Source organism: Phyllostomus hastatus, unplaced genomic scaffold (assembly GCF_019186645.2).
Source record: "Phyllostomus hastatus isolate PE091 unplaced genomic scaffold, TTU_PhHast_1.1 phas_scaffold_78, whole genome shotgun sequence".
Lineage (NCBI taxonomy): Eukaryota > Metazoa > Chordata > Mammalia > Chiroptera > Phyllostomidae > Phyllostomus > Phyllostomus hastatus.
The window spans coordinates 69,278,280-69,290,644 of NW_025334041.1; the positions used below are offsets into that span (position 1 = coordinate 69,278,280).

General features: G+C 39.1%; 1 protein-coding gene across 4 annotated transcripts in view; it reads left to right on the forward strand.

Annotated features, from left to right (window-relative positions):
* Positions 1 to 12,365, forward strand: part of ANAPC1 (anaphase promoting complex subunit 1) — a 95,412-nt gene that overhangs the window by 22,366 nt on the left and 60,681 nt on the right. For all 4 annotated transcript variants that reach the window (XM_045827710.1, XM_045827709.1, XM_045827713.1 and 1 more), the window contains exons 14-17: positions 2,888 to 3,022; positions 5,267 to 5,407; positions 5,967 to 6,027; positions 9,408 to 9,595. In XM_045827710.1, the coding sequence (XP_045683666.1) occupies positions 2,888 to 3,022; positions 5,267 to 5,407; positions 5,967 to 6,027; positions 9,408 to 9,595 (525 nt within the window). The remainder of the gene's footprint in view (positions 1 to 2,887; positions 3,023 to 5,266; positions 5,408 to 5,966; positions 6,028 to 9,407; positions 9,596 to 12,365) is intronic.

The following is a 12,365-nucleotide window of genomic DNA, read 5'->3' on the forward strand; positions in this document are numbered from 1 at the left end:
AAAAAAATCAACAAAATCTCAGTAATGAAGAGGGGTCAGCCCAAGAGAAAGTATACCAAGATACTTGTAGTTAAGTGGAGGAATTTGTTTTTTTATTTAATTTAAATTATATTATATTCTTTATGCTATTACAGTTGTCCCAGTTTTTCCCCTTTTGCCCTCCTCCACCTGGATCCCTCTACTCCCTTAGGTAATCCCCACACCATTGTCCATGTCCCTGGGTCATGCATGTATATTTTTTGGCTACTGTATTTTGTATACTGTACTTTACATCCCTGTAACTATTCTGCAACTACTAATTTGTATTTCTTAATCCCTTCACCTTTTTTACCCATGCCTCAGATTCCCCTCCCATCTGGCAACCATCAAAACGTTCACTGTATCTATGATTCTGTTTCTGTTCTGTTTGTTTGTTTATTTTGTTTTTTTGTTTTTAGATTCAATTATTGATACATTGATTATCAATAATTGATATTTATTGCTATTTCATCATTCATATTTTTGATCTTCTTAAAGAAGACCCTTTAACATTTCATGTAATACTGGTTTGGTGGTGATGAACTCCTTTAGTTTTCTCTCTTCTGGGAAGTTCTTTATCTGTTCTTTGATTCTGAATGATAGCTTTGCTGGGTAGAGTAATACTGGTTGTAGGTCCTTGCTTTTCATGATTTTGAATATTTATAGCTATTTGCTTCTAGTGTGCAAAGTTTCTTTTGAGAAATCAGCTGACAGTCTTATGGGAGCTCCCTTGTAGGTAACTAACTGCTTTTTTTCTTGCTGCTTTTAAGTTTCTCTATTTGCCTTTTAACCATTTGCATTTTAATTATGATGTGTCTTGGTGGGGGTCTCTTTGGGTTCATCTTGTTTGAGACTCTGTGCTTCCCAGATGTGCATATCTTATTTCCTTCACTAAGTTAGGAAAGTTTTCTGTTATTATTTTTTCAAATAGGTTTTCAATTTCTCACTTGCTCTTTTCTCCTTCTGGCACTTCTATGTTCTGATTATTCATACACTTAAAGTTGCCCCAGAGGCTCCTCACACTATCCATTTTTCTGGATTCCTTTTTCTTTTTGCTGTTCTGATTGGGTGTTTTTTTGCTTTCTTATATTCCAAATTGCTGATTTGCTTCTCAGCTTTATCCAGTCTACTATTGATTTCTTGTAAATTGTTCTTCACTTCAGTTAGAGTATCCTTCATTTCTGACTGCTGCTTTTTTATGGTTTCTTTGTCCTTTTTTATGCTGTCGAAGTTCTCTCTGAGTTCATCTTCTCTTCCCCTAAGTTCATTGAATATGTTTATAATCAGTATTTTGAACTTTGCATTTAGTAGATTATTGTTTCCATTTTGCTTAGTTCTTTTCTGGAGTTTTGTTCTGCTCTTTAATTTGGGGCCTGTTTCTTTGTGCCCTCATTGTGGCAGCCTCCCTTATCACCTAAGCTGGGTACTTCAGGTGTGCCTACCATGTGGGATGTGTACAGCCTCCTCTTGTAGTTGAGCCTTGATTGCTGTTGGCAGGTCAATGGGAGGGATTTACTCAGGCCAGTCAGCTGCAGGGACTGGCTGTGACCATGACCACTGTGGAGGATCAGATGTACAGAGGCCCATTCCACAGAGCAGGACTGACTTCAGCAGGGCTCTGGTGCCCATCGAGTGTACTCCTTGAGTGTGTCACTTGTGGAGGTGATGGGTAGTGGTGCTCTGACATGGTCTGTAGTTGTCTACTGGGTGCCCAGGTTCTAGGGCTTCCTAGGAGGTGCAGGCCAAGGTCAGCCACTGCATTTGTTCTGTTTCTGGCCACTTAGCATGGGCTACAGAGTGATAAGGCTCCTATTTGTGTTGGGCTTGGAGGTGCCCAATAGAAGCTAAGCTGTGAACCTAGACCAGTTGCTGCTAGTGTCAGGCCTGTGGCCACTTAGAAAGAGGTACAGGGCTTGCTAAGGCCAGATGCTGCTTGTTTGAGAGAATTTAGGAAAATCTCAAGCATGAGCCAAGACAAGCCATTCGTATGCAAAGCCACTGGAAACAGCTTGGGTGGTCCTGAAATTGAGTGGGGTGAAGCCTCAAGGAATCACCAGGGTGGGGCAAACAGTGCAAGCCAGGTTGATAGAATCTCAGATATGGTGCCTGCTTGCACTGTGAGGGATGGCCCAGAAAAGGAACAATGGCCTCTGCCAGCACTTCTGTCTGTGAGAAAGCTTCCCCCTGCCAGCTCTTGCTCTGATGCCAGATACTTCAGTTCCTCCCTGTATGCCTGTGGTACTTTTCAAGCTGCTGCCCTGTGCTGTAGCTCAGGGGGAGTGAGTTGGAATAAGTCTGTGTGCAGGACCTTTAAGAGGAGCTGCCTGGGACTCAAGCAGTTTCTGTGCTCCACAGCCTCAAATCCTCACTGGTTTTTATAGCCAGAAGTTATGGGGACTCACCTTCGTGGCACTGGAACTTTGGGCTTGGGGGTCTGTTGTAGAGATGGGACCACTGGATCCTGAGATATACCTCCTGATTTTGACCCCCCACACGTGGTGGTGGGACCAGCCTATTCTGTGAATTCATCCCTCCTACCAGTCTCAATGTGGCTTCTTCTTTAATTCCATAGTTGTCAGACTTCCATTCAGCTTGATGTTTTGTGGTTCTAAATAATGGTTGTTTGGTAGTTTAGTTGTAATTTTGATGTGCAAGTAGGTGAGCCATGTTTACCTAGTGCCACCATCTTGACCAGAAGTCAGATGGAGGAATTTGGTACATTACTGAAATTTTAATTCTTTTTTTTAAGTGTGTTTGGTGAGTATAACATTTGAAATATCAAAAGAAACATATGCTTACATGCCATAACATTTTATTTAAGAATGATACTTTAAAGCCTATTTTTTTTATATCTTTTTATTGCTTAAAGGTGGGAAAGGTGTTCATTCCTGGACTGCCAGCTCCTTCCCTGACAATGTCCAACCCGATGCCTCGGCCCAGCACTCCCCTCGACAGTGTTAGCACTCCTATGCCTCTGAGTAAACTACTCGGATCCTTGGATGAGGTGAGAAAGGAATTAGGTGGTGTCAAAAATTATTAGTGTTTTAAAGAAGTTTGGTCAAATGTTCATTCCATGATGATCTTTTTTTTCTGTTTTAATAATGACATAATTGGAAATTGAGCTAATACTTGTAGAATATAAATGTCTTGAAGCACAAATGATTTAGTAAACATGCACTGACCTCTGGTGTGATGTGTAAAGTACTGTGGAAGGTGCTACAGAGATGAGAATGAGGTGTTCTTTTCCATATAGGAATCTCAGCATTTACTTGAGTGGAACAGATGTAGTGTCTGCAGAAGAAATTATGTATAAGATAGATTATTAAGACATACGAGTGATGCATAAATTGTCCCAGGGGAAATTCACCGATAGGAAGATACATTCTGATAGGTTGAAGTGGGAGAACCACATCTTGGAGAAGCCTGTCTGACTGGGGTTGGACTGTGATATGTGGGTGGGAAGGGGCATTTGGGGCAAAGAGGATTCACAGGAGCATGGGCGTGGGGGCAGGAGAGTGCAGAACCCTTGTGCGCATGTTCACATCTTCATCTCCTAGTACGTAAGTTAAGACAACATGTCTGGGGGGCAGAATGAATGAATGCTTATGAAAGTACAAGAAGTCTGTTGGATGAGGCAGGCAGGGGTGGAATCATCATGATAATGTGTTTTTGAGTGTTTCCTGTGTGTTAAGCACTGTTTTGAGTGTTTTGTATATATTAATGTATTTAATTTCTTAGAACAGCTTTATTGGGAAGATACCGATCCCTGTTTTACAAATGGGTACATAGATGTACAAAGCTTCCTTGTCTGGAGCCCTATAGCTAATCAATGGTTGAGCTGGAATTTTTTTTTCACTCTTACTAATATGCTCTTAGAAGAGGGATGCAAAGGTGGTTTTTATTCTGACTGTAATCAACAGAGCATTGCTGGTGTCTGAGTGTGGAGTTCTGTTAGGTTGTGTGTTTTAGATAAGTTTATCTTGGGATTGATAAAAGACCAGTTAGATTCCAAGAGACGGTGTCTGTGTTAATTGAAGAGATGCAAAGAGAGAGCCTGAGTTAAGGCAGCACTTTCAAAAGGAGGGGAGTGACATGAGAAGCCTGAAGAGGTGGAAATGACAGTGTTCATTAGCTGGTGGGGTTTGTGCTGTGCTGGGGTGAGGTGCTGGGGAGTGAGGCTCAGTTTTCTGAGCAACCTGGGTCAATCCCCATGTGTATCAAGTTAAGAACTCTGGGGAAAGCGGTTTGTATTTGAGAGACATCTGAGTGCAGATGTCTAGGGGCAGTTCAAAGTGAAGGTTGGTGGTGGCACTTGTGCTGGGTAATGTTGGGCCCTAAGTGTTATTTTTTAAACATACACAGTATTGAGCTCTTTCCTTTTAAGCTAGATGCTTGCAAAACTCTTGGAAAGGGAGCTGTAGAAATACCTTTTCTGTGTGTGATTTGAAAGAATTTCTTTTTTAACATAACATGGTTCCCAGCTTTCTTGGCATTCAATGAACCTAGGAATGGTTAGTGTCTTTATGGTAGCTGTCAGATCATAGCCTAGCCTAACTTGTTGGCTGATGGCTTCCCCACTGCTCTGGGGGATTATGCGCTAGACTTGGATCTAAGATGAGTGGAGCTTCATTTGGGGTAGCTGTTGGGGTAGAAACTGGAATATAACAAATACATCTTATGTTGGTTTGGCTGTTATTGTTGACAAGATAGTCACTTAGAAATTTCCTGTAAATTGAATTATAGGAATCCAGAAGGGTTGGTGGTCAGGACTAGATTTAAAATAGGAAGATAATGTATTACATACATTATCTGCATGTAATTAGTAATTAAGATCATTTAAAATTTTTGTTTGCGCATATATAGTTGAGGAAAAAAACATGTCCTCAATTTTTAGAATAGACATTTGCCTGTAGGGGAAGCATCACTAAGTAGCTGTCTTAGTTCTTTGCTTTCTCTTTACTCTTTCTTCTCTCTGGCGTCTTGGACCCTCTAGTCATATCTGCCTTGCCTTTCTCACATTTCGTCTACAGCCCTGTGAGATTGCCAGGAGTGTTGCTGCCTTCTCTTCCTGTAGCCCTCCCTAACTTTCATACTCAGTCTGGCCATAACCTTTATCATTGCACCTTCAGTAGAATGATTGTAAATCATTATGTACAGTTGTTAGACTATATACAAAAGGAATAAAGTTTCTCTCTCCTTCACTTCTCAAAAAATACTTCATATGTGTTGTATTGTTTACTTTTGATAGGTGGTTCTGTTGTCTCCAGTTCCAGAACTAAGGGATTCTTCAAAACTTCATGATTCTCTCTATAATGAAGATTGTACTTTCCAACAGCTTGGAACTTACATTCATTCTATAAGAGACCCTGTCCGTAACAGAGTGACTCTAGTAAGTACATTTGCATAGGTGGCTATCTAAGAGAGATGGGTGTCATTTCAAATTTGTCAGAAGGCAGCATTTTGTCTGAAAAATGAAAACAAAACATTTCTCATGACATTTAAGATTTTTTGTAATGTGTTATTTCTTCTCACTATTTTACTTTAGAGTAAAACTGCATAACTTTTAAAAAGTTTTTATATTATTACAAATTTATTGAAAATAGCCTGTTCAGTAAATTGAATTTTGTGTTGATTTTTGTCTTTTCTTCAAAAGTTAGTTTCCCTTTTTTTGGTGATGATGACTTTAGTGTGTATGTGAAAATTACATACTTTGTTAGGAACAAGAATTTTTGTAAATGTTTTATAAATATGCACATTTACAGTTTCTGAAACTAGGAAGTATTTACTCCTGTTTGAAAAATACTGGTTTTTTTTTCATTTATTTTATTGAATTTTGCTTTGACAGGCAAAAAAAATCTTACAAAACATCAGCTATTTTTGAGACATTCAGAAACTTAGCAGCATAGATTCTGTTGATTTGCTCTTATTTGTTTCCATTCTTTTCCCAGGAACTGAGTAATGGCTCCATGGTTAGGATCACTCTTCCTGAAATTGCCACCTCTGAATTAGGTACGTTGGAGGAGCAAAGCTGAATTCCATGTATTCTTAGTTTGATTTGTAAGATTTGGAGTCATTGCAGACTTGTGTAGGTAGTTGGGGTTTTAAAATTTTTGCTGTTTTTGAAGCCAGGAGATGGCATTTTTTCCTTTATAGAAAAGCTGTAAAGAGCCAGGAACATGTGCTGCCCTTTCCCTGGGCACTGTGAGGCTAGGTGTGGCTTGCAGGTTGTGCTGGCTTTGTTTCTCTGGCTTTCCTTATGTGGAAGGTGCCATGCAGGGATGTGACAGCCTAAGTACATGCCTCCTGCAAGAAACTCTGGGAAACAGGGAAGCCCAAGCAATTAAAGTAGTTGTTGGCATACTTGATGGCTTTAATCCTAAATCTCTCAACTGTTAGAGCAATAGAGACATGAATATATTTGCATTAATTGTATAAAAATATTATAGTAAAAAGACAATCAGAAGTATTTTTAATATAACTGGAGTCTCCTTGAATTATTATTGTAATGCAGTTTAGAAAATGCTAGGTGGAGATTATTTCTGATCATAGAATAGTAAAGAAAAATAGAATTGAAAGGATGTACCAACAAACATAAGTTAAAAAAAGAATGTCTATATGACATAAGAAAATGCATGATATCTATTAGTTTTAAAATCTAACTGCCAAAGCAAAACACTAGCAAGATAGTGTGATTTCTGGAATTTGGTAAGTAGGCCAGAATGATTTTTTCATTGTAGGAAATTGGTATGATAAATGATATTCTGAGTTGGTGTAGATATAACCTTTTTTTTCCCAAAGGTATTTAGCCAATAATTACAAGGCCACATACCTAGAAGTATAAGCCTAAGCAAAATATGTAGAAACTTGCAGTTCCGGGCAAGATGGAGGTATAGGTAGAAACTCTTTGCTTCCTCACACACCAAAAGGATACCAACAAATCTAAAAACAATAAACAACCAGAATTGCTGGAAAATCAAACTGCATGGAACTCCAATAACCAAGGAGTTAAAGAAACATTCACCCAGACCAACAGTGCCACAATATAGCAAAGAGGGTTTCCTCACCTGGGTGAACACCTGAGGCCCCGCCCCCTTACAATATAACAGGTGCACCTAGACAAAGAAATATGGTCTAAATGAAAGAACAGATCAGAACTCCAGAAAAAGAGCTAAGTGATGAGAAGATAGCCAGCCTATCTGATGGAGAGTTCAAAACACTGGTAATCAGGATGCTCACAGAACTGATTGAGCTTGGTCACAAAAGGAACGAACAAATAAAGGTTACCTGATGTGAAATAAAGCAAAATATACAGGGAACCAACAGTGATGGGAAGGAAATTGGGACTCAAATCAATGATTTGGAACAAAAGGAAGAAATAAACATCCAGTGAGAACAGAATGAAGAAACAAGAAATCAAAAAAATGAGAGGCTTAGGAAACTCTGGGACTTCAAATGCTCCAACATCTGAATCATAGGGCTACCAAAAGGAGAAAAACAAGAGCAAGAAGTTGAGAGCTTATTTGAACAAGTAATGAAGGAAAACTTCCCTAATCTGGCAAAGGAAGTAGACTTCCAGGAAGCCCAGAGAGTCCCAAAGAAATTGGACCCCAAGAGGAACACACCAAGGCACATTGTAATTAAGTTACCCAAGATTAAAGATAAAGAGAGAATCTTAAAAGCAGCAAGAGAAAAGGAGAATTACCTATAAAGGAATTCCCTAAGACTATCAGCTGATTTCTCAAAAGAAACCTTCAGGCAAAAAGGGGCTGGAACAAAGTATTTGAAGTCATGAATGGCAAGGACCTCCATCCAAGATTATCCCGCAAAGCTATCATTTAGACTGGAAGGTCAGATAAAGTGCTTCCCAGATAAGGTCAAGTTAAAGGAGTTCATCATCACCAAACCATTATTATAAGAAAAGTCAAAGGGACTTATCTAAGAAATAGAAGATCAAAAACTATGAACAGTAAAATGACAACAAACTTACAACTATTGACAACTCAACCTAAAAAAAATGAAAACAAAAACTAAGCAAACAACTAGAACAGGAACAGAACCAGAGAAATGGACATCACATGGAGGGTTTTTAGTGGCGGGGTGGAGGGTAGAGAATGGGGGAGAAAGATACAGGGAATAAGAAGCATAATTGGTAGGCATAAAGTAGGGAAAGGTTAAGAATGATATGAAAAACAGATAACTTATATGTACAACCCATGGACATTAGCTAAGGGAGGGGATGCTGGAGGGTTGGGGGGTGCAGTGCAGAGTGGGGATAAAGGAGAAAAGTATTGGGAAAACTGTAATAGTATCATCAATAAGAAATACTTAAAATATATAGAAACTCATAGCAGATTAAATAAAATAATTAAAACCAAAATGAAATCCTATTTCCTGACAGCCAAATAGAAGTCACATAGTTCATGCACATAAGTTTTTGTACCTTTTTTATAAAGTGCTCCTCAGCCCCTAAGGCAGTATCTGGTTTACACTTATTGTGGATTCAGCTATGACAGGTTTGGTTATTTGGTTTTTTAATATTTATTCCATTTGATTTCAATGTATATACACACATAGCAAACTGATGAGAAAAGGAAATATAGCTGAGGATGGGCCAGGTGATGGTGATGGTGACAGGGTGAAGGGAAGAAGAATCCTGAAAGAGAATGTAGGAGAACACAAACACTTTGGTGTTTGGGGCCAGTCACTACGAGAGCAAACCCAGGCTCTTCACAGCAGCAGCGCTCACCACCTGGAGGTGTCACTGAGTGATGGTGTAACCCTGTAACTGACATGCTAATGACACTGAGTCACTAAGAGAAGCATGGGATTGAAGGGTCTGTTTAAGACAGTATGGAAAACATTTTAGACACTGAATGCTGTCATAGATGTTTGAATTCATTCAGTGTTTTAAAGCTTCAGTAACAAGAATGTTCACTTGTGGAAAATATCTCTTGTACTGAAGTGTTAAGGCAATATTTCATGTGAATTTATCTGTGTGGAAACTGTTGGCAGAATGACCTTTAATTTATTGTCCAAACTAGGAATGCGTGAGACTGAAATGGGTAGCTGTTAATAATTGCTGGGCAGTGGATGTCAATCACTTCTGTCTCAGGTTAAATGGGCTGTTTGGTCACCTTATTTCTGACCTGAAATTAATGACTGAAAAGCTGCCCTGGGACCTCTTGCAAGTCCTATGGACTTCTGTAGTTGATCTAGGTTTTCAGTGATGGCCCAGGTAATGTGGCATCTTATTGGCTCTTTTATGACGATTCTGTCTTTATAGTAGTTGGCCTTTATATAGTAGTAGTAGTTTAAAAACTTTCATAATAAAAGGGGAAGAGAAATGCATGCATAGGAAGCATACTAAAATTAATCTTTGCCTTTAACAGTACAAACATGTTTGCAAGCAATTAAGTTTATCCTGCCAAAAGAAATAGCTGTTCAGGTGCTTGTCAAGTGGTACAGTGTCCACAGTGCTCCAGGTGGACCGAGCTATCATTCAGAGTGGAATTTATTTGTGACTTGTCTCATGAACTTGATGGGTTATAACACAGACCGCTTAGCATGGACAAGAAATGTAAGTACATCTGGTTGGTTTTTTCCTGAGTTATTTTGGTATCAGCGTAATGTTTGCATAAATAGTAATACAGCTTTCAGAGTATATAGCAGATCAATTTTCTAATAAGCATACTTTATTCAACAAAATGGAGTAATACTAAAGTGTATAATATCTATATTATAAATTGAATATTGTTTCATATTTAATACTATTTTACTAGTAATTATAATTACTGCACTTTTATAACGTGACAAAGCATGTTTTGCTATTATCATTTCATCTTTGTAAAATGACTGCAATTTATGCTAGGATTAATAGTAATAGTGTTGGTTTTAATGATGAAGAAACTGAGTTATAAAGAGCTCACAGAATGGAGATTTGCTCAAAACTCTCAGCCTAGAGTGTGTCTGCTGACTCATGGCTCAGTATTTCCTTCTGAAGCCCAGACGCGTCACACACAGATTGCTTGGTCTGTGGGAAGGAATGTTTGATTTGAGGTGGATTGAAACTTTTTAAGCCTGAGTATCTGTAGAAAGCTGTGTCCCTCATCTCCTGCCCCAGAAATGTCCTTAGAAGGCCCTTCACAGCTATTTACAAAATCAGGAAGGGAGAGCCTTCATTTTGATTTTCTCTTGGCTCCAGTGGTCACTCTCAGCACAGCCTTGCCTGGGTTACTCTAGAAATCACTCTTTTGTTCAGGTAACTCAGCTGTTTCTGTCTGTACATTTTAGATCATTTTAGATCTGTACTGGCAAATACCCCCCTCTTTTTTTTTAATCCTCAGTTGAGGATATATTTTTGGTGATTTTGGAGAGAGAGAAACAGAAAGAAACATCAATGTGGGAGAGAGTCATTGATCAATTGCCTCCTGTACTGCAACCTAGGTATGTGCCTTGACTGGGAATCAAACCTGAAACCTTTTGGTGCATAGGATGATGCTTCAACCCACTCTGCCTCTGGCCAGGGCCTGGCAAATCCATTTTAAATATCATTTATTTTTCTTCATTATGAAGGGTATGTGCTTACTGAGGAAAATTTTCAAAATGGAAGAATTCAGAAGAAAATAATACTATACAAAGATGACCAGCCTAAACTTTTTTGGTATTTCATTTTAGAAGACAATATCAATGAAAACTTCCCATAGTTTAAAAAATTCTTCAGATAAAACCTCTAGTTTTATTATCCTTATAAAAGGTTACCATATGGTGTTACCATATGTAACCAACAACTAGTCCTTGAACATTGTTGAATCCAGCTTTTTTTCTTATGGGTAATTTGCAAACATTCTTTTATACACAGATTTATATATATGTACACACACATATACATATACATGTATATATAGTCCTTTCCCAAGACTTGAACCTTAAAAGAGGGATTACTAGGTCAAATAACATTCAGAAAGGATTTTCCAATTGACATTCTCACTAGCATCATTTAAAAGTGCCCCTTTTACCACATTGATGATTGGTGCTATGGTTGAACCTTTGTCAGCTTAGTGAGAAATTTTATCTTATTTCTGTGTAAATAAATGAGAACGGTTTTTCCCAATTCTCGTTAGTCATTCATAGTTTTTATTTTTTGACTTGTATAACACGTCCTTGCCTGTGTTTCACTCTCTTCTTAGCCCAGCAGCCAAAGTAATCCTGTCAGATCAAGTCTGGTTAGGTCACTCCTGCTTGGACCCCTCTGTGCCTCCCATCCTGCTCTGAGTAGAGGCCAGAGGCCTTCCCCCAGATAAGAAAAGCTTAGGTCTTTTTCACACGTCACCTTAGTGCAGACTGCCCCGTCCATTCTGTGTAGAATTTTTAGCTCCCCACACTCTATCCCCTTTACCTGTTTTTTCTCTTAGCACTAATTAAATGTAATATGCTACATACTTTACTTATTCTGTTTCTGTGTCTCTGTCTCCTATTGGCATGTCAGTTCTATTTAGGCAGGTTTTTTAGTTTTCTTCACTATCTCTGGGACCTCCCGTAGGGCCTGGCTGGCACAGACGCTCGGTGAACATTTGTTGAATAAATGCCCTTTCCATGTGGATGAGGTAGCTTTAAGAGTTTGTGTGAGTTGTAGCATATGAGAGACTTGCCCTCTGTGATTTTCTTGGGTAAAATCAGGTGCACTTTGGCTTTTTGTAGCTTTTGTGTGTCACTGTCCTTTAGAACTCGTTGACGAGTACAGGTCGTTGTGCTCTGTTCTCCAGCAGAGAACCCGTGGGCCCTCATGTTTCTGTGTTGTGGGAGGACTGAGCACCCACTGTGATTTCTTTAGTAAAGGAGGACATGGCTCTCTGACTTGTTTATTGAGTGAGAGTCCTAAAGGAGAGAACAAAGGGGTTGGTTTTGAGCCCAGGTTATTCATTTTGTAAGAGGCCATAGTCCAGCTCTTGCTGTGTTTCATCCTTATAGTCAGAGCTCAGGATGGAACAGTCTTTATTGTCAGATCATGTTTTCATGTGCTTTGTCCAGCTTTAGCCTTTTTATTTTCCACTTAAGGTATGGGGTGGAGAATAGGGAGTGCAGACTTTCTGCCAATGACTAGTTATGTGATTTTTGGCAATTCTTTGTACTTTCCTTAATGTACCGATATAGTAAACGAGAGCACTGGACCAGGCGATGTTTCCCTCTGGCGTCCTTTGGGATGCTCATGTTTTTGTTAGATACAGAGCCCCTGCTGTCGGCCAGGCCAGATGCCAGGCTTTCAGATACACATTGGGCAAGACAAATGGTTCCTCTCATGATTGTGTCGGGGGAAGGCAGGTAGATAAATATTTTACATACAAGTTATG